This window comes from Corvus moneduloides, chromosome 14, assembly GCF_009650955.1.
Source record: "Corvus moneduloides isolate bCorMon1 chromosome 14, bCorMon1.pri, whole genome shotgun sequence".
NCBI lineage: Eukaryota > Metazoa > Chordata > Aves > Passeriformes > Corvidae > Corvus > Corvus moneduloides.
In genome coordinates, this window is record NC_045489.1 from 16,542,789 (window position 1) to 16,563,891 (window position 21,103).

Consider the following 21,103-nt stretch of genomic DNA (forward strand, 5'->3'; position numbering starts at 1 on the left):
GCAGGAGGGCAAGGATGCTGCTCTTCACAGTAGCATCACTGGGACAGTGCCCTGGTCCTGTTCCCACACCTCTGATGCACCCAGGACACAGGAGAGCAGACTCACAGGCAGGCAGGACAAGCTGTTAAGTCTTATGCTGCAACCCCCTCTGCCCTGTGCTGCAGCAGCACAAAGGATTTCTGTGCTCACCCACTGCCAATGACCTTCCTGGCAGTTGACTCAGACCAGAGGGTTTTGTCTCTCTGAGAACAGCAGCCTGGATCCAGGGATGCCTGTGCTGCTGTCAGTGCAAGCCTGGAAGCCCAGCGGCCCCTGCACTGCAGTGGTCATCCAGTGACGAGGCTGAGGCATTCACAGGGCCAACCCTCCCTGGGGCGGGATGGCCGGGGAAAGGGGACTCTGGAAGCCTTCTCCACAGTCCTCCTGACAGTGGAGATGTTTCAGTGATGGTTCAAGCTTGATTTCCTCCATCGTATCGATACAGACTGCTGGGCTGCAAGTTCTCTGACCCCAGCAGGGTGCCAAGCAGCTTCGTCACCCCAGTCCCGCCATCTGGGTGCTGGCTCAGTCCTGCCCATCTCATCAACTTATCTGCGTTAGACGTGCCCACATCTTTGACCTCTTCGCTGCAACTTCAGACATCAATTAACTTCACAATTAGCGTCATTAACAAAGAGCCCGCTTCTGGCCCACGTGGTGGCGGGCGGAGCAGTTTTCTGAGTACTGGAGGCAGCGCCGGCCATGGCTGTTGAGTACAGCCTGTCCTTGGCCGATGGCTTTTGCAGTTCAACCTACTGCAAACAGGCGAAGGGGCTGCTACCCTCCCGCCCAGCCCCGGGGCCTCTGGTCCTCTCACCACCTCCCTGCCAAGACATCGGGCGGGCACCGTGCTGGACAGCAACGCCCCGGGTTCCTCCTCCTCTTTCCTGTTTGTTTTTTTCTGTTTTTACTCTGTTTTAGCTGGGCTCCCACGCTGAGCCCGCCGGGTGCTGCCGCGGGCAGGTGCGGCCCCCCCGGCCCGGCCCCGCAGCGCCATCTGGTGCCACGGCCGGCGACCACCCCCACTGACCCCTCGCCTGGCTCCCAGCGACCCCCGGTCGCCCCTATCCTGGCTCCCAGTAGTCCCCAGTGACTCCCCGCCTGGCCCCCAGGGCCCTCCAGTGAAACCCCTAGACCGGCTCTCAGGGCCCCCTCTCCCCGCGCCAACCTCCCATTGTGCTTCGTCCCACTTAGCCCACCCCAGTGCCCACCAGTCTGCCCTCCTCGGGATCCCCCCCAGTGCCCCCCACCCAGCCTGATCCCGCCAGCCTGGCCCCACTAGCCCCTTTCCCGTAGTGTCCCCCAGTATGCCCCCCGCTAACCCCCAGAACCCCTCCAGGGGGTGCGGGACCCAGGGCGCTGCCGCCGCTCCCGCTCCCCGCCGAGCGCTGCTGACTCAGGGGGCGGCGGCTTATCGGAGACTGAGATTGTGGCCCCGATGGCCCCAGCCCGCCCTGCACCACCGGCCACCGCCGGTATCTCACTGCCCACCGCCGCCCTCCCCTCGCCCCGCTGCGGGGGCACCCCTAGGCGCCCTGAACCGCTCCACCGTGCCACCCTGCCGTCCTCCTGCGACACCACTGTCACCCTCATGCAAGGGACGGCGCGCGGGCTCCTGCAGTCCAGCCCAGGGGCCCAGGATGAGCGGCAGGGTCGCCACGTCCCACACGGGGTGCTGGGCGGCGGGACCTTGAAGCGGGCCAGCCGAGTTAATCGTTGACAAGGCTGTTTGCCTTTTCCCGGCTGCACTTTTTACACATTGAATCTGGGTACTGGTTGCTCCCCAGGGACCAGACGGCAACCTGCAGCGGCAGATCAAGGTGCTCCAGGAGCTGAGGGTATCCAAAGTCATCCCCCAAGTGGAGAGCAGGGCTCCGCCACGGGGCATGTGCCTGGCTTGCAGGGAATGCAGCGGGGAGGATGCTCGCAGCAGGGGAGTGGGGCCACGGCGGCCAGAAATAACCCCGGGGACCATCCGGGGGGGGCTGGCCCTGCCTCAGTGCTGCAGTAGCCCCGGGGCTGGCCCCGGGGGATGCTCAGCTGCGGTGGGGGATGCGGGTGGGTGTGAGCCAGGCTGGACACACCTGCGGTGTTTACTTGACGAGTCATGGAAGGAGCAAGGCTGTTTGGGAGGGGGTGGGTGACGTGCCTGCGGGGCATTATAAAGTCCAGGGTGCTGCGTTGGAGGCTGAGACTGCTGCAATCCCAAAGAGCATTGATTGTCCTGGTGTTGAGGTGAGAACCTGGAGGGCACAGCACCATTGCGGGGGTGGCCGCGTGTCCTTCAGCTGGGGAGCACCAGGGGGGCCAGAGTGGGGACCACAGCAGGGCTCGGCCATGGGCCAGGGAGAGTAGAGCCGGCAGTGCTGGCCTTCATGGCGGGAGTGGGGAGAGGAACAGTGTGGGCACAGGCTGGGTCCTCACAGCTTTCCTGGACGGTCTTTGGCCGCTGCCGTTTGCACAGCTCCGGGTGCTCGCACCTTGGGCTAAGGGGGGGAGGTAGAATTTGGGATGGCATTAATTGCCCTGCCAACCTAAAGGCGCCCAGCTGGTAGGGTTTACTGGATATGCTGCTCCCCACGTGAGGCTGGGGACAAAACCCAAGGGACATGGCGCCATCCCTGCAGGGATGGGGCACGGTGTGTCTAGGATACCAGCCCTGAGGGGCACGGAGGGTGTGCGAGCACAGGGATTGTTGTCCCCACCAGCAGGGCAGCGTCAGTGAGTCCGTCTCGGGGGAGAAGTGCTGCCCCCCGCCGTGAGGGTAGCCCCAGCCAGCGTCACTCGCCCGGACTTTCTCCCATGTCCCCAACGGGACGGGGCACACGCGGGGCAGCTCCAATGCCCTCACAGACGTTGCTGCTGGTACCAGAGCCTTGAGGGCACGGCAGGACTCACAGCAGCGGTACCCAGTGCCACCCAGCCCCACGGCAGCCCACCGAGTGCTCCGTGCCAGACCCCTGCTCCAGTGCCCTGCGCCGTCCATGCGGCATGGGCACGCAGCTGGGCTCGGCCGTGCTTCCTGGGGAAGGGACCTGCAGACACCCTGGCTGGCCTGTCCGGCACGGCGATGTCTGTGGCGTGGGTCCCGCCGGGCAGAGCCACGGGCACTCCGCGGCTGGCGGGGCTGCGGCCGTGGCCGGTGCGGGGCGTGGTGGGGAGGTGGGAGTGGGTGCAGGGCCGAGCAGCGGGAATGCAGCACACAGGCACTTTGTTTGGCCAGGGTGGGCGGAAGTCAGGGCGTTAGATCTGAATGCTAAAGTGTGTTGTTCAGGGGCCAATAAAGGCCCCATTGTATGTAAATAGTTTATAAAGCAGCATATGACTTCCAGTGCAGGGCAGTGGCAGAGAGAGACGAGGGCAGGCGGAGCAGAGCTCTCCTGCGGGAGGCATGAGACCTTAGAGGGGCCACTGGGGGCAGCTTGAGAGGACCCTTCCTCACCGGCAGGTACGCGTCGCCAGGACCCTCCACACTGAGGGGTGTCTGGTTGCAGCCACCCAGACTCATGCGGGGGTGGGAAGCAGCTCCCCGGGCTGCTCAGTGCCAGTGGGTGGCTCTGGTGGGGCGGGGGTCTGTGCTTGGGGGTGGGTTTGTCCCGTGTTCCCCGAGCAAGGATGGCTCTGGGAGGATGGCAGTGCAGGGCTGCACCAGGGGAGCCCCCTAGCTCAGGGCTCCCTGGCCCTGCTCCTGCAGATTTTGGGAGAACAAAGAGAGGGAGTTGTTGATGCAGTGAAGCCCATGAAGCTCCTTGGGTCCGTTTCTAGCCAAAGAGGTCAGCACTGAGTACTGGGGGTCGCTGCAGAGGTGTGGGAGCTTCACCCCCATTCTCTGTGGCAGCTGTGGGTTAGGATCCCTGTGCCTGTGTGGGGTTGCAGGACTGGAGCATCTGGCATTGCTGGGGCAGCCAGACTCCTACCTGCTCTGGCCAAAATGCTGCCTTGAGCCATGTCAGGAGCAGGAGCCATGCTGCTGTCCTCCTGTCTGTCCATCCTCCTGTCTGTCCATCCTGCTCTCCACCCGCCAGGGCTGCCACCCAGTTGCTTCCAGGTCCCTCCTGGGGCTGCTGCCACTGGAGGAGCCAGGACCTGCTGGCTCTCAGCCATGTATCCTTCTTGTTCCTAACACCATCTCTCACCACTCTCTCCTGCAGACGTGAGAAACAATGAACTGGGCCGGCCTCTACACGGTGCTGAGCGGGGTGAACCGGCACTCCACTGCCATCGGGCGCATCTGGCTCTCTGTCATCTTCATCTTCCGGATAATGGTGTTAGTGGTGGCAGCCGAGAGCGTCTGGGGGGATGAGAAATCCGCCTTCACCTGCAACACCCAGCAGCCTGGCTGCAACAGCGTCTGCTATGACCACTTCTTCCCCATCTCCCATATCCGTCTGTGGGCCCTGCAGCTCATCCTCGTCACCACACCAGCCCTTCTCGTCGCCATGCACGTGGCCTACCAGCAGCACCAGGAGAAGAAGCTGCTGGTTCTGACAGGGCATGCGGATGCCAAGCACATGGAAGAGGTTAAGAAGCACAAGATGCGCATAGCGGGGTCGCTGTGGTGGACATACGTCTGCAGCGTGGTCTTCAGGCTGCTCTTCGAGGCCGTGTTCATGTACATCTTCTACATGCTCTACCCGGGCTACCAGATGATGCGGCTGGTCAAGTGCGAGGCTTACCCCTGCCCCAACACTGTTGACTGCTTCATCTCCCGGCCCACCGAGAAGACCATCTTCACTGTCTTCATGCTGGTCACCTCCAGTGTCTGCATTGTCCTCAACATGGCAGAGCTGATCTACCTGGTGGTGCGGGCCTGTGCCCGCCGAAGCCAGCACAACTCCAACCCCTCGTCGGGGAAGGGCTCCTTCTATGGGCACAAGCACTCCTCTGAGTACAAGCAGAATGAGATCAACCAGCTGCTGACAGAGCAGGACGGTTCCCTCAAGGACATGCTGCGCCGCAACTCTGGGCTGCAGGAGAAGGGTGACCGCTGTTCTGCCTGCTAGGGCCACCACTGCAGGGGCCCTGGCCCCACAGTTGCCCCATGGGCCTATTACTGTCCCTGTCCCAAGGATAGCATCCCCCAGGTGCCAGTCTGGCTCTCCTAGATGGCCAGGAGAGCAGCTCGGGCCATTAAATATCCATTCTCAGGTGCTGACTCCTTCCTTTCTGCTCCAGCCGGGACATGCCAGGAGCTGTGGTGTCAGTGTGGGGTGTCCACCCCTGCACCCAAGCCCTGGTGGGTTGAAGTGCCAGGGCTGAGCTGGGGCTGTGTTGCCCTGGCAGCCAGCAGGGACCGGTGACCCCTGGGTGGCATTGATCAGTGTCCAAGGGCTTGCACTCTCCCAGCACCAGCCCCTGCAGCCCCGAATATAATTAGAAAAGTGCCCAGACCAAAAATAGAGGGAAAAAGTTTCCCCAGTGGCTGTTTCATGTGCCAGTCACAATGAAAGCCAATGGGGCATGCAGCTGCCTCATGCCCTGATAACCCCACGCCCGCTGTTGGGTGACCGGACAGACGGAACCAGGCAGACCTGTCCACACCCCACAGAGGAGCTGGGGACCAGCGGGGAAGGGGCCTTGCAGCATCCCCCATCACCCCACTGACAGGAGCAGACGGCACAGGAGCACTGGGCTCTGCCCCACACACCATCTACGGTGAGAGGTCCCCATGCCGGATCGCCACCGCGGTTGTTCCCCATGGTGCTCCCAGCTCTCTGCTGGAGGCCTTTGCTCCCCCTGCCCTCCTTGTGACAGGTTAGGGGGTCCCCTGGGACACAGGACAGGGACACTCCAGGGACAGCCTTGGGTTGGTCTGTGCACACCTGCCCAACCAGGGAGTGGGGTGGCATTCTGGCGGGTCGTGGGGCGGCTGTGTCTGGAGGGTGGCTGTTTTGCAGGGCACCACAGCACATGCCATGGGGGACTGGAGCCTGCTGGGCCGGCTGCTGGAGAATGCCCAGGAGCACTCCACAGTGGTGGGGAAGGTCTGGCTCACCGTCCTCTTCGTCTTCCGCATCCTGGTGCTGGGGGCAGCCGCGGAGCGGGTCTGGGGTGATGAGCTGTCTGGCTTCTCCTGTGACACACAGCAGCCTGGCTGCCAAAATGCCTGCTATGACAGCACCTTCCCCATCTCCCACCTCCGCTTCTGGGTCCTGCAGATCATCTTCGTCTCCACCCCCAGCCTTGTGTATCTGGGCCACATCCTGCACCTGGTGCATCTGGAGGAGAAGGCACAGCAGCAAGCAGCAGCACGGGCTGGCAGCAGGGCCAGGCGGCAGCGCCCCAGGCAGCCCCAGCTCCCTGCAGGGGACACGAGGGCACGGGTGTGCATGCAGGGGGCCATCCTGAGGACATACATCTGCAACATTGTCTTCAAGGCTCTCCTGGAAGTGGGCTTCATTGTGGGCCAGTACGCCTTGTATGGGTTCCAGCTGAAGCCCCTCTACACCTGCAGCCGCTGGCCCTGCCCCAACACAGTCAACTGCTACATCTCCCGGCCCACTGAGAAGACCATCTTCATCCTCTTCATGCTGGGGGTGGCCTGTGTGTCCCTGCTGCTCAACCTGGTGGAGATCTACCACCTGGGTCTCACCAAGTGCCGGCGGGGGCCGGGCCCCAAGTCCCGCATCCTAACCACTCCTGGTGGCCCTGTAGGGCCCGGCGGCACCTATGTCACCTTGCCCAGGGGTGGCAGCCCCCTGGCTGCTGGCAGACCCCCCCATGGCCTGGCACCACTGAAGAAGGCGGGTGCATGGCTAGGGGTGGCTGGTGGGTCCCACAGGGACATGCGAACGGCAGACCTGGCAGTGTGAATGTGGCCTGCTGGGATGGTCAGGGATGGGCAATGCATGGGTGGTCACAGTGGTGGTTAAGTCTCCAGTCTCTGCCAGGCCCAAGGCATGGACCCCATGGCCAGCATGAGAGCTGGGGACACTGCTCAGCACAGGGCTGAGAGCAGAGCTGGGAAGGGAGAGAAAATAAACACTTACTGCACCACACTTGACTCCTGCTCTGCTCACGGGCACTGGGGCATTGTTCTCCAAGCGCTCCGTCCTACGGCCACACTGCATGGCCAGGGCAGGGCCACTGCTGGGTTGGGTGGGGCTGCAGCCCTTTGGGCAGGGCACAGGGCAGGGGCAGGCTGGGCATGCCATGCTGGCACCACTGGGTACTGGGGCAGGGGCCATCACCCCATGCCAGAGCTGGCAGCACAGCAGGGGCCAGGCAAGGTCGGAAGTGCAGGAGCACAGGCTGGGATGGACAGGAGCAAGGTGCACAGCAGCACTGAGCCACTGGCCCTGTTCTACAAAGCTCACCCTGCCCAGGGGGAAAAACCAGGGGCTGCCAAAGTTTTCCACATCTTTATTTGAAATGAATGGTTTCCAGAGACACAGGGTTAGTCCTACCGCCCTGGCATCACTACAACAAGACTGGTGAGCAGCTCACTCTCCACATGGACACAGAGAACAGATGGCCCCAGAACAATATATACAGGCTCAACAGGAGACCCATGTACAGCTCAAGAAAACCAACCAGAACACGAGAAGGGGCAGGAGGCAGCAGGGAGTGGCACAACTGGAGCCAGACTTGCCTGGGGCAGGGCACTGGCAGCCTGTGGCTGTGGGAGGGAGGAGGAGGCCAGGCAGGGCTCTCTGCTTCTGCCAGCAAATGCCTAAGCCCCTAGCTGGAGTAGAGGTTCCCACTGACGGTACCTTGCACAGGGGAGGGTCCTTACACCAGGACAGGGAACAGTGGGGAGAGAGGGGTAGCACTGCCCCAGACCCATCTCCATCAGTGTTCAGCAGACCCAGAAACACTGACCAAAGAGAGGGAGGCATCCTGGCTGCGCACAAGGGAGGTGTCCCTTGTGGCAAGGCCAGATCTCTGCCCACAAGTTCTGGCATGAGCTCCATCCCCTCCCTGCAACCAACCCAAATCTCTCCCACCCTGGGACAAGAGCTCTCCCCCTAACCCAACAGCTCTCAGGCTGCCTGTGGCCCATGGCCACTGGTTCAAAAAGACAGTCCTGCCCCACCAGCAGAGCTACTGTTCCTGCCTTGATACCTCCAGCCTTGTGAGGGAATGCTAAAGGAAGAGGGAAGTAAAAGCTTCAAGGGCCGCTGGTCTGATGGTGCACTGGTCCTGTGCAATTCCTGCCCTGGGGCACTGGGAGACAGGGGTAGTGGCAGGGCTGGGGGTAGGGGAGAGACAGTGCTGGGCAAGGGGAGCTGCCCCAGGGACTCTGCCACTCCTGTGCCATGGGAACTGGCCCTGGGGAAGATGGCTCACCCAGCAGCCAAAACTGCAGACAGAGCTGAGTGTGGGGGCCATGTACGTAGGGGATGCCTGAAACGAGCAGGATGGGAGGTCCAAGTCTGGTAATGATGCAGGGACAGCACTGCTGCAGCACCATCCCCTCCTATGCTGCGTAGCCCCTGCCCTGCAATGGGAAGCAGCAAGAGGAGGTGTCCAGGGCTGGAGAGCAGCCAGTCCAGCAGCACCTCGCCCTTAGTCCATGTCATCCTCCATGCTGCTGAGCCGACTGTGCTCCTCGTAGATCTCCCTGACGGCCAGGATGCGGTTCAGCATGCTCTCCAGCATGCTGCGGTCCATGGGAATCACCGAGTACCAGAGCGGGGACTCGGCAATGCACGACCGCTCGGGCTGCAGGTAGAACACATCATTGCGGTTCCGCAGGCTCTCGGGACTGTGGAGAGAGAGGAGGGTGAGACCTGCGTTATCAGCTTCAGGGGCTCAGACAGCCTGGTCTTATGTCAGGTTTAGCAAGGGGCGCTCACAGCTCATCACAGCCTCTCATCATTCAGTAGAATAAGGAGACAAACTGAGCCTGCAGCTCCTTGTTCAAGGCCAAAACCCCTAAGCACCCAAGCACTGGACTCCTACTGCATATTCCTGTCAGTCTGGAGAAGGGTAAGAAGTGGAAGAGGCCAGAGAGAAGCATTCTCTCAAACAAGGTCTAGTCAAGCAGCACAGAGCCTGGGCAAGACTGCATGCTCATGTACAAATGTCTGGAGAGCAGCAGTCACTCCACAGGGTCCCATCAAAACTGAGAAGTGGCCCCAAAATGGCACATGCCTCTTCTCCAGAGAAAGCCTCACCATTTGGAGAGATAAAACTCATAAAACTTGACTGGGCATCGGAGGGGATTCATCCTGTTCTCCCGCTGCTCCAGCATCGGTACCTCCTCCTCACGCTTCCGTTTTCCAGAGCCGCCATCTGCAGAGGGGGAGAGAGCTGGATCATGGCTGGATCTCGATGGGGGACACAGGGGGAGGAACAGAGATGTTCCCCCAGACCCACCTCGGCTTTTCTTCTGCTTGGCAGGAGCGTAGTAGCGGATGCTCACCACCTTTGTCATGCCACGGGCCGTGGTGCACTTGCGGGACTGGCGCACCACGTTGGTGAAGGAGAGCTGCATGTGCTCCTCTGCTGTCTGCAGCCCGAAGAACTTAGTGTTGAAGAACATGAGGGTGTTGAGAAGCACGAAGGGTGAGTAAACACCCAGCTGTTTGCACTCCCAGAGGTGCTCCTCCTCGACACGGGAGAAAACTGTGTCTGCAACACACAGAGGGAGAACCAGGTCACATCAGCAGTGGCCTCATGGCAATCCCTTCAGCCTGCCCAGGAAAGCTCACTGCAAAAGACTGATGCTTCACAGCATCTCTTTTTTCACAAGGTTACTTCTACAGAGCCATCAGCAGAGCTAGAGCTCTGCCCAGCCATGAGCCTCTCCAGATCACAGCCAAACCACAGGCGAGAACCCAAATCAATCCTAACTGCTCGTCTCTGTAACTGGCCAAAAAGTGAACGCCAGGTCAGTGCTCCACCACACTCAGTGAGCAATTAAGGAAAAGCAGCAGGCAGGAGAGATCTGGCCAGCTCCTGCCTAGATACACAGGTCTGGAGTCAAATGGCTTTGACTGGGATAGCCAATCTGCAGAGGTGAGGCTGGATCTGTGAACTAACTACCGACAAGACACAGCAGGCAAGGCAGCCCAGATCACAGCATCATGAAAAGCCTCTGCAGAGCTCTAAGTCCATTCACAAGGCAGCAGCACAGCAACCTTGGCCAAGGCCTAGCACAGTGTGCAGGGCTCATCCATGTGCTGGGAACACAAAGACATCCACCAGTGTGCCCCCTGGCTTGGCATCCTCCTTGCCAAAGGGTGGAAACAGCAGTGTGAAGTGTTGTAAAGATTCAAATTGTCCCAGGATACAAAACACACGTGCCCTGCTCCCAGCTACCCTGACTGTGGGCCACAGAAGCTGCTCAAGCGTAAGCCACGCTGGCTCTGCAGTGGGTTTGGGTCAGTATGACCTCAAGACGCAGCAGGAATGCGCTGCCTATGCCAAGGCTGAGGCTCAGGGAGCACAATCAGGCCAGAGGATCCAAGGCTACAAGCACAAACTGGATATATGTGGTGACTGAAGGTACTCTGAAGACACATACTATTTGGTAAGATTGTGGGTTGCCAGCCACTCAGGGACTTGTTCAGCTCCTGCACGAAGGTCAGGTAGTAAAGGTCTGTAAATATATTCACCATACGATTGTTCTCGAGCAGGTACTAGAAAGGACAGAACACACAGTCAAGAGAAACACAGCAGCACCTGGAATGCAAACCCTCCCCAGAGAGCCAGGGCACACATGCAGAGTACCCCTCCTTGCACCACCAGAGCTGCTGGGCAGACACTTCCAAGAGCTGCAAGGAAAACCCTGGGGCATGACAAAGCAGACTTGGTGCTGAAGAAGAACATGAGTTTGGGGAAATCCCCCAGCCCTCCTCAGAGATGTGCAAGAAGGGTGCAAGGCTGGAGAATAGCTGCCACCCTACCCTCTGGGCTTGGGAACAAAGACCAAACAAGGTGGGCGGCTGTCCTGGGCTGAGGCACTGAAGGAGTGCAGACAGCCTCTCTGGGTTCCCAGAAGGCAGAATGAAGGGTACAAGCTCCCCTCATCAGATCTGACCACCAAGTCTGGCTGTAGACAAATTGAGGGCAGCAAGGCCTCCCTCACCTGCTGGATGCCAAGGCAGAGGTAATAGATGCTGTCCGGTTCATAGCGCTCCCCATTGGGCCTGGTTATCTCCTTGACAAACTGGGCCAGGCCGTAGTTGAGCTCAGCTGCTGAGCAGGCCAAGATGTCTTCCTTGATCCTCATGGGCTTGGCTGCAGAGACAAGCACAGCAGCCTCAGACAACAGCCTACAAGGTCAGGAGCACCTCAACACCCCGAGGTCCAGCTTCTGGGAGGTTTCTGCCACCCACTGCATCCAGACAAGGCACTTACGGCCAAAGCGTAGCTCCTCTGCCTTGCTGGTCTCTCCCCCTGCATACTTGGCCTGTACCCAGGACTTCCAGGCATTCACACCGTACGAGTAGTTGAGGACTGTACAGCTGGGCTGGCTGCTCATCGAGTCCCGGGAACAGCTTTCAGAGAGCACCAGGCGCTTCTGCCCCTGCAGAGAGGTGTTCTGTGAGACTGGCCACCTACCTGGGACAGATGCAGGAGTCCTGGCCACCCCTCACACCTGCTGACTCTCAGCTCCCTACAGAGTGCCATGGCAGCAGAGCACCCTTCTGCTGACAGCCAAGCCAACGAGGCTCATTAGTTACGAGGCTCACAGGCAAGAAAAGAGACCAGGTGTCACATGACTTGTAGCATTCAAAGCTCCTCTGAAGTGACAAGCAAGTATTTTCATTCAAGGAGTGGCCTGAAAGCCAACCATGCCTTGAAGGGAGAGGGCACAACCTCCCCAGCACACAAAAGACTGGCACACTTCACCTCGTACATCCCAGGTGGCAGCTCCCACTCCAAAGCCCAAGAGCTTTAAGCAGGCAGTACCCACAGAGAACTCACCTTTCGGACAGCTCGAGGCAGATCTTGCTCTGTGGACACATCATCTGGTCCCACCAGCCCACAGTCAAAGAGGAAATCCACACTGGGGTTGATGTCTAGAGGGTCTGAAAGGAAACACAGGCAGAAGAGCTCAGCTGAAATTTCTCATCCTGCCCCCTGTGCTGGCCTGATTTTTACAGCAAAATGAAGAGGGAACACTTCACATCCTCTACCACTGCCTGGCACAAACTTTTAGCCACGGCCCAACAAAGGAAATATGGCTCTGGCAGACAATGCTAAGCTTTCTCAGAATAACCAGAAACCCATATTTTCCTCTCTGACAGTTTTTTGTTTATTTTTTAAACCTGAGGAATATTCCTCATTCCCTTGTGCTAGGCCAGCACTGTGGACAGCCTGGCACAGGCACCTCAATTCTGTTGTTTGCTGCTAGCATCCTGCCTCAGCATTGCTGTGCTCCTGCCAGTCCCTGCCTCTCCTTCCACCTTCTGTTAATGGACACTCAGCAATTCTACCATTTCTCAGGATGCCATGCCTTGTCCAGGTTTCTCACCTTGCTGGATCCTGTGGAATCATCATTCATAAACACACCACTGCTGCTGCCCTGCTCTTTGTGCTGTTAAAATCAGCTTCTCATTCCCTCTTCTCTGGGTCTTACGCTCGCAAAAGGTAAGTTTAGTCTAGACAAACACACGCTCCTTCAGAAGTGGTGGTCTCCCCACCCCTGCTGCAAGCAGTCACTGCAGGGCTCTCACACCTGGTCAGTCAGAGGGCATGAGGAGGTAAGTGCACACAGCTGAGGGCAGTGGGAGGACCCTCAGCACAAGCAGCCCTGCATGCCTGCTTCACCCAGCTCTTACTCTTAGGGAAGTCAGCCTCCAGGTCCTGGCCCGGCTCATCCAGGACATTTGCCATCTTGACAGCCATAGCCAACACATCGTCCCGTGCTGGTCCAAACAGATCACAGTCCTCCAGGAGACCCTCTGCACTCTGGTTACTCACCAGATCTGCAATGAAAAAGTTCATCATAAACCCAGCCTTCTGGAAAGTCTTACGTCTGTTTTCCCTGTAACAGATGAAAAATGAAGTTGGGGTCCCTGCATGCAGCAAAGCCCTGTGCTCAGAGCAGCCTCACGACACCCGGGCTGTCCAGCTTTCCCTGGACAGCAAGACATTGCAAGGTTGTTGTTTCCCCAGCTACAACCCCCATCACTGTGATTTGTAGGAATGCAGTAAAAGTAAAGTAAAAAGACCTGCAAGACCAGGGCTGCTAGTTTTGTGAATCAGAAGCTGCTTCAGGGAAGAATCTGAACAGCCACCTGAATAAACTAAGAGAGCTGCACATGTGCCACAAAACTGGCACTCCAAAAAGGGACAGTGGCAGATGCTGCTCCTTGCTGCAGCTCTTCCTTTCTGATACCTCCTCAGCAGAAGTTGAGGACTTGCTCTTCCCTGCTTCCTTTTCAAAGGCTTTGGAAGAGCCACAATCCTGGTAGGTGTTTTAGCTCCAAGAGCTGGCAAACCTCCCTTGATCCCAGCTGTTGGACCAGATCAAGCCATGGCAGAACCTACCACACAGGTCCGAGGAGGCCTTGTCCAGTTCCTCAGCCTCTGCAATCATCTCAGCCATGGCCAGGATGTCAGCCTCTAGGGGATTGGAGGGGATCTTCACCTTCAGCTCCTCAATGGTCTCCACAATCTTCTCTGTGCTCTCCAGTGTGGTGGGCAGGAACATTGGCACAGGCACCTGTGGACAGCAGCACACCACGCAGAAAACTGACAGTCAGTAGATTGACATAAAAGCAGAGGCAGGAGAAGAGCATGAACAGAGAAGCAGGGAGGGTGCAGAAAAGCAGGATCAAGATAGTAGGAGAACACGAGCAGTGGAGCTGTTGCTTACCGGGACAGGCATGGAGAAAGGCACAGGTACTTTCTGGCAGTACATATGCATAGGCACAGGCACGAAGATCGGGACGGGGATTGGCAACACAACCAGCTGGGGCTTCCAGTCAGCCTCTGACAAAAGCAAAAATACATCAGTGACCTTAATCCCAGAAGTTCCTCCACCCAGCCCTGCTGCATGCTGCCATGCCCCCAGCCATTCAGCACCACAGCCCTTCCAGACTCAAGGGTAGAGCTGGAATAGCAGAAAGTCAAGCCCAGCAACAAGAGAGGCTTGCCTTAGCCAGAAGTACAAATCCTACTCTTACACAGCCCTGCTAAGAGGTCTAGTCACCTTGCGTATGCTGCAGACCACACACACATGCCCAACAGGAACTAGAGTGGAACCTGTTTAGCAGACAGCCCTCACACAAGCTAATGATCTCCAGAGGAACAGGAGTTGTACCATAAGAGGTGGGATCATGCTACAGAGGTCTCTACATCTCTCCTTCTGCTGCTGATGGAAGCAGGCTCCCTACCCCCAGCCCTGCCATGTGTGCCCTACAACTGCACAGAGACTCCTCAGAACAGTGCCAAACACCCAGCCACTCTGTGCAGCATTTCAGGCTGGATTCGCAGGTAGTCTGGAGCAGGGACGTGCCACTTGCCTTTCCAAAATGCCCCTGCAATCCTACAGTTAAGTCTTGTTTTCCTACCTGTCTGACATCCTTTGGACTTCATTTCAAACTTGCAGGAGACACCCCGGTTCTGCATCAGTGGTTTACACATGGCAGCTTTGTTTTTCCGAGGGGTGGCTGGAACCAGAGGTGGGGCGGGAGGTGGCACAGCTGGAGACGTTTGGGCTGAGGAGGCCTTTGCTGACAGCTGGGGAAATGCAGAAAGCAGGAGGTTGGTGTCCACCTAAGGTAACACAATCTCTTCCCTACTACAGGTACAGACGGAATGACTCCCAAAGCACTTCCTGGAGCCTGGAAGTCCCCAGCAGATAGGCACTCCCATGGTCAGGCTGTGATGAAGGACTGCCAAGCCGTGCCTGGCAGGCATCAAGCCTGTGTGCTGCCTCTGCTGTGTCAGGAGTCCGGCAATGATGGCTCCTGTCCCATGGGATAGAGGGGAACAGTGGGACAGCAACTATACCGAGGCACAGGAAAGCACTGTGCAAAGAAGAGCCAGTGCCACAGTGTCAGGCTATTCTGGAGTTCATCATTGATTCCTGAGGAACAGTTATTCTTCCCCCTTGCGGAAGATATGTTGATGCTGCCTTCCTAGGAGTTCTTTTCATCTCCCACTACCCAGACATCTCAAAATGCACTGGTTGCAGAAGAATGAAATCTCCCTGAGCAATGGCAGAACTGTCCTCTCCTTGGGGACAGGCCCTTTGTCTTGCAAACTCCTGCCTCCAATGGGTCTTACCATGTTAGTTTCTGCCTTCTGTGGGGAAGGGACAGCTGGTTTTGGCTCTGAAGTCTGACCTGTAAGAGAAAGCAACAACTCTTAAGTTCAAGAGCTCCTGGGCCAACATGTCCCACTGCTGGGACTGGAGGTGCAAGCAGCCAGAGAGCAGGGACAGGCTCCCCAGAAACTGCTCCTGGCCACTCCAGGAACAGTTAATGTTTCCACAATCTCTAGCCCTAACACCTCAGAAGACACTACAACTCCAAAAGCAAGTTGTTCCCATGTCATTTTGTGCTCCCTTGCAGTCCACCCCTTTCCCATCACAGCAGGTCAGGAGAAATCCCAGCCCCTTGTAGAGAGAGGAATCCAGGGCTCTAATCCCAGCTCTGCCTACTGGCTTGCTGTACCGAGCCATGGCCCCTCCCTGTGCCTCCATATCCCTGCAACAAATATCTTGGCAAAGTGCTTCGAGATCCCTAGGAAGAAGGTGACAGAGCTAGTAGCAGGGTTATGAGATATCCCAGAAAGCAGAGAGACAGCTTTGCCCCAGCCCTAGGGATGCAGTCCATTCCCCTAAGGAAAGAGAGGATCACCTGCAGGTAAGAGGCACATGTGGCAGACACTGGTCGCAGGCAGTGACAGTATCACCCTGCCTTGGATGGTAATTCCAGCTCATGTGCTCTGCAGAAAACCTGCACCCATCTCAAAGGCTGGTAAGCTAACAGAGCACCTTCATATCAGTCTCCAGTGAGCCCTGGTTACCCACGTGGCTGGCAAAAAGAATTGCCTTCTACCCGTGGGCCATGCATGAAGGAGAGCCCTGCAAAGGACAGCAGCAGGTCCCAGCACCCAAAGGCAGTGGCGGGTCCATTCACAACTCCTGTACACAGACAGGTCCTTCAGGAAAGACACAGATGCCTAAAGGTCCAACACAGGGACATTCACACTGTGAAGACTTCCTCTGACCCAAGGAAATGCAGGATAATTCTTGCACAATTTGAGGCCCAACAGGCTCCATTTGCTGACCACCACAGGGGGCAACAGATAAATTCCAGTCAGAGGAAGATCCCTAGTCTGCAGCTGAGCATTCAGCCATAGCATCTGCAATAGTCTCAGGGGCCAAGAACTCACCCTGACAGCCCAAAGTGGATGGGAAGCAGATCCAGGTAGGAAACACCAATGGCTTGAATAAGAAAAGACAAGCTATGGCATACAAGCAGAATTTCTGCTGCGGAAGTATCTAAAGCAAACATGATTGCCCCACTGGCCAATGATTTGGGACGAAAGAAAACAAGATTCTCCTGCCATGTGCTATGTGTCCAAGCTTCCAGAAAAGCTGCAGCTTGTTCTTTACTCTCATCCCAACACCAACAAGGAGCTGTCAAGGCATTGCCTGCAACAACTGTGACTTCTACCCTCTACAGCTGGACAGCCCAGTGCAGAGCCAGCTCCTCTTGGAAGTCTTTGGGCACAGTTTTGAAGCAGAAGCTCCTCAATCCCACACTACACAAACTGTTCCCAGCAAAGGAACGTCTGCTTATATGATCAGCTACAAGAACTCTCAGGATCATCAGACTGGTAGCAGCCACTGGATCACAGGAATTAATGGTTTTAGGCAATCACTGTTTTCAAGAGAATAAGCAAGAATAAGCAGCTCTGTCCAAGATGGGCCTGAAATCCACGTAGTGCCTTGTGAGCTGCCAACACAGCCGTCAGGTCCACAGGACACCAGAGAGAAGCTGCTCCTCCCAAAATCCCCTGCACAGCACAGTGGGCTGGAAAGCTCTCTGTTTAAGTGGGTCCTGGCTCCAGCATCCTTCCTTTGCAAACTCGGCAGTATGCCACAATCCTGGGGCAAGGATGTCCACAGCTGTCCCACATCTGGCAGGGGCCTGGTGTGCCAGAGCATACAGAGGACCCAGTGCCACCAGCACAGCAACTGCTGGGGTAGCCTGGAACTCGTGCTCAGATGAGCACTGACGACTGATGAAGGGCTTTTCCTTGGCTCCCTTTAGTCCTTACAGGTTGCACAGAGATGCAGCTGTGGCACCAAGGGTGATGCCCCACATACCAAGCAGCACAGTTCTGGGGGACTTCCAGGGATGTAGCAGAGGAGGCCTGAAGCTCTCGTGGTTGGTGGTGGTGGAGAATGTACTTCTCAGTCTTGTGGTCCAGGGCTCCAAGGCGACAACGGCTAAACTGTGTGAAACATGCTTCCCCCTGCAGGCAGAGCTTGCCCACTGTGCCTGTGTCCCAAAAGCAGTGTTACTCATCTCTCACAAGTGACATGCCTCGACAAGCAGAGGACAAATGGAACAGCATGGCTAGGGCTGCGGAATCACTTGGTGAGCTACAGGAACCAGCACATCACACACCTCCTCCTCCGTGGGCAGCAGAACACTGCGAACCATCAAGCAGAATTCCCATGGGCACCCCGGAGCCAGCAAAAACCAGAAGTTCCTTATCCAGGTCACTCCAGTGTACTGCCACTTGAACTGCACCTCACACAGCCTGTTGTGGAGTGTGGCTCTTGGAAGGCAGGTTGGGCTTCCCCTAGCTGGGGGAACCTGCTGCTTCTGGCAGAGCAGCTCTGCTTTGCAACCTAAGCAGCAACGACATCCAGGGCTTCCCCTGTCCTATGATCAGCACACTACAGTAAGGAACTCAAGAGTCTGGAGATGGAGGATGAGGTCTCTCATGCGAAGGTCCTTGTCCAGGTTTCCCCTCCTTGGCACACTCTAGTCAGGGTTTTCCACCTCATGAAATCCCAGGGAGGGCAGCAAAGCCCTGAACCTGCAATGCAGGTATGTCTTGAAGCTTGATGCACTGAAGCAAGTCCCACCGTAAGCTGCAGGCACTTTAACTACATCCCCCAGGTCACCCAGGAGATCGTGGCCTACGAAAGACCAAGCAGAATGAGACTGCAGATGTCCGAGGGCCAAGCGGTGTCTTGTCACCGTCACTATGAGCACCTTCCATCCTGAGGGATCCCAAAGCACTTTGCAATCTTCCATAAGGAATTGTCTCAAGTTAATGATAGGAAATGGGGCAACAGGCAGCGAAAATCTCCTCTCCAGCTGGAACTCCATGGATGCAGAATGGGGTTATCTGGGACACAGGGTTGGCAACTCCCCAAAGCTGCAGTGAACTTTGGGTAAGTGGTAGGACTCCAATCTAACATCACAAGACACAGTGCCTCCAGCAGCTCAGTGCTCCCTCAAGACCGTTCTAGGTTCAGCTCTGGCTGAAGGAGAGCCCACCTACAGCATCACCAGCACCACTTCCTGCAGCACCCTTCTTTGTCCTTGAATGTTTCCCATCCAAGCACTGACCTGGCCCAATCCAGATTAGTTTATGAGATCTGAGAAGGTCACAGCTCGGAGGTGGTGTGGGGCTGCAGGTGGATTGTCATGCCAAACCACGCTGTCCCCTAACCCTGTAAATCGAGCTCTCCGCTGGCAACTTGAGGATGTTAAATCCCTGAGTATCCTCGCTAAGAGTGTGAGCTACAGGCAGCACGCTGGCACCGGCTCCTCCAGTCTGGGCCCTGTGTGTCATAGAACCATAGATGTTAGAGATGGAGAAGCCCATTAGGTCCCACTCCGTCCTTTCCCCCCCAAGGGCCAGTGCAGGATTGTTCCCTAGCGTCTCCTCCAGTCCCGGGCAGGCAGCTTCCACCCCCTGCTGTTGAGTCTTCCCTGTGTCTCTCAGACTGAGCTATGCAGGTCCCCTCCCTCCTTCCTACTCACTGTTCAGCAGGCTCTCGGGCCCCTTCTGCGTGTCCAGGTTGGGCTGGTTCTGTTGATTGTAAAATCGCAGCAGACACTGCTGGTTGCAGAAGTGTTTGATTTGCCCCCGCCAGTGGATGGTTTCCAGCAGCTTCCCCTGACGCTTGCAGGCATGGCACCGAGCTGCCTAAAGCCCGCATCAGCAGGAGAGAAACAACGAGTAACTAACCACACCCCCTCCGAGTGCAACACAACTCTCCAGTGAAAGGTGCACATCGCAAGGTGCTGTGAGCTTCCCCACAGCAGTGCCCTGCCAGTGCCAGCCAGGGACTCCAGCGGTGCGAACTTCTCACAGCAGCACTGGCCGCGGATCCAGCACTGTGAGCTTCCTCAGTGCAGTGCTCTGTCTGGCAGGATCAGCTGGGGACTCCAGCTACGTGAGCTTCCCCGTAGCAGTGTCCCGTCATTGCCAGGCAGGACTCCAGCAGTGCCAGGTTCTCCGCAGCAGTGCCAGCCAGACTCCAGCAGTGCGAACTTCCTCAGTGCAATGCCCACTTATCTGGGTGCTGTGCCCACCACAGCACTTAGCACAAGCTGCCAGTGCCAATACTGACCTTGAAGTACCAGAGCAAGTATTTGCTTTTGCAGTCTTCACTACAGAAGTCCCAGGTGCTGCCCTCCAGCTGCTCGGTGACCGCCCGCTGGCAGGTCTGAGAACAGTAGGTGCAGGTGATGCAGCACAGGCCCAGGTTCTTGGTGAAATCCTGTTTGTAAAGAAGCACACACCCTGCGGAGAAACAATAGGAGTGAAACCTTCCCAGGATGAACTGGGGGCCTCCCTGACCCAAACATGACCAGAATCCAGGTCTGCGGAGACAACAGAGCACACGCAACACACTGTAGGGAACAATCCAGCACTGGCCCCTGGGGCTGGGATAAGATGGGACCTCACGGGGACTTGCCATCTCTCACCTCCATGCTTCTAGGAAGAGTCTGACTCCAACCTCCTGTGTGCAGGAACCCAGCAGGCAGGGCAAGGCCAGGTCAGGCCAGCCCAGACGCAAGAGCGTAGAAGTGCATGATGACAGGAGGAGCGGAGCTGCCACCTGCTGTCTCCCCAGCCCCCAGAGAGAGAAAAGCTGTGAGAAGGCCCTCCCCAAGGACACAATGAACGGTAAAGATCTTGCCCTAGGGCCTGGCTGGACAGCAAGCCATCCCCACAACAGTCCTCCCTTCACTGCATGGCAAGGCTCTTGCCCCAGGGCCTGGTTAAGACAATCTCCCCTCTGTTCCTTTCCATGCTCTCTTCTCCTCCCCCAGCATGGGCTGGCATGGGGGCTCTGCCTCTCCCATGCCTTCCCCAAGTACCTTCACTGCAGAAGTTCTTCTCCACTCCGGAGAAACGGATCTTCTCATGCAGCAGCTTCTCCTGTTTGCAGTGTTCACACTGAGACACCACCCCACGCAGCCGCTTGAAGTCCTCACAGCAGTCCTTGCAGCAGAACTGATACACCTTGTCCTGCCGAACAGACCACAGCCAGGTCAGCCAGGCCAGCAGGAAGTTCCCACACTTCTCAGGGAAGCAGAAGAAAGACTACAGGGCTGAGTCAAGTCCCCAGCTCTCCTGGCACAGGATTTGGCAGGAGTGGTCTCCTCCTGCCCTTCTGACATCCTGCTGAACATCAGGAGTGCAGCACTCAGCAGAGTCTCCAGGCACATCTCTGCAGCTAAGGCATTCAGAGGACTGGCACAGGAGGAGCTCTGCTTAGAGCAGGGAGAAGAAGTACCCCAGAGGTTCTCAGCAGTGTTGGCCTTCACCTCAACATCCCCCCAGGAGAAGTCCTCACCTGCCAGTCTAGGATCTCCGGCTTCCCGCTGAAAAGATTGTGACAGTAATGGCAGTTGAGGTGGATCCCACCTTCCGGGCTGGTGCGCTGCAGGAGACAGAGACAGCTCATGGGGGGAGAGAAGTCGGAGGGCAGCAGGCACCTGCCTCACACTGCCACCACTGCCACCTCCTCCATGGCCTGCAGCCTGCCTGGCCCCCTCGGACCTGCTGCCACTGTGGGGGCTCAGTCAGTCCATCACATCATGGCTCAAGATACTGGAGAGCTGATTCTTGAGAGCAGTTTCACTTTGCTTCCAGTGTGCTGGGTCCAGCTCTT

At 57.5% G+C, this 21,103-nt stretch overlaps 3 protein-coding genes across 15 annotated transcripts in view; 2 read left to right on the top strand and 1 right to left on the bottom strand.

Annotated features, from left to right (window-relative positions):
• The first annotated feature begins 1,762 nt into the window (after positions 1-1,762).
• On the top strand, positions 1,763-5,186 carry GJB1 (gap junction protein beta 1). 6 transcript variants are annotated; one of them, XM_032124227.1, is made up of 3 exons: positions 1,845-1,859; positions 3,372-3,487; positions 4,191-5,186. In XM_032124227.1, exon 3 carries the CDS (start codon positions 4,203-4,205, stop codon positions 5,040-5,042), a length of 840 nt encoding a protein of 279 aa, XP_031980118.1. In that variant the 5' UTR covers positions 1,845-1,859; positions 3,372-3,487; positions 4,191-4,202; the 3' UTR covers positions 5,043-5,186. The 6 variants fall into 6 exon arrangements, with proteins under 6 accessions (XP_031980114.1, XP_031980115.1, XP_031980116.1 ...); XM_032124226.1 differs by lacking the exon at positions 1,845-1,859 and adding an exon at positions 2,187-2,274; XM_032124223.1 differs by lacking the exon at positions 3,372-3,487 and having other exon boundaries at positions 1,763-1,859.
• Positions 5,187-5,290: 104 nt separating this feature from the next.
• Positions 5,291-7,037, top strand: LOC116451089 (gap junction alpha-3 protein-like). The gene has a single exon (XM_032124222.1). It carries the CDS (start codon positions 5,955-5,957, stop codon positions 6,849-6,851), a length of 897 nt encoding a protein of 298 aa, XP_031980113.1. The 5' UTR covers positions 5,291-5,954; the 3' UTR covers positions 6,852-7,037.
• A 347-nt stretch (positions 7,038-7,384) lies between these two features.
• ZMYM3 (zinc finger MYM-type containing 3) overlaps positions 7,385-21,103 on the bottom strand; it is a 32,898-nt gene continuing 19,179 nt past the window's right edge. For 5 of the 8 annotated variants that reach the window (XM_032124466.1, XM_032124461.1, XM_032124464.1 and 2 more), the window contains 16 exons: positions 20,786-20,872; positions 20,307-20,457; positions 19,553-19,725; positions 18,960-19,125; positions 15,229-15,287; positions 14,511-14,679; positions 13,814-13,929; positions 13,486-13,660; positions 12,774-12,920; positions 11,917-12,020; positions 11,347-11,515; positions 11,075-11,226; positions 10,511-10,625; positions 9,361-9,615; positions 9,159-9,276; positions 7,385-8,746 (listed from right to left, as the gene is read on the bottom strand). In XM_032124466.1, the coding sequence (XP_031980357.1) occupies positions 8,548-8,746; positions 9,159-9,276; positions 9,361-9,615; positions 10,511-10,625; positions 11,075-11,226; positions 11,347-11,515; positions 11,917-12,020; positions 12,774-12,920; positions 13,486-13,660; positions 13,814-13,929; positions 14,511-14,679; positions 15,229-15,287; positions 18,960-19,125; positions 19,553-19,725; positions 20,307-20,457; positions 20,786-20,872 (2,355 nt within the window). In that variant the 3' untranslated portion in view covers positions 7,385-8,547. Of the gene's footprint in view, positions 8,747-9,158; positions 9,277-9,360; positions 9,616-10,510; positions 10,626-11,074; positions 11,227-11,346; positions 11,516-11,916; positions 12,021-12,773; positions 12,921-13,485; positions 13,661-13,813; positions 13,930-14,510; positions 14,680-15,228; positions 15,288-18,959; positions 19,126-19,552; positions 19,726-20,306; positions 20,458-20,785; positions 20,873-21,103 lie in introns of those variants that run through there. The other 3 variants (XM_032124465.1, XM_032124467.1, XR_004243152.1) reach the window with 3 other exon arrangements.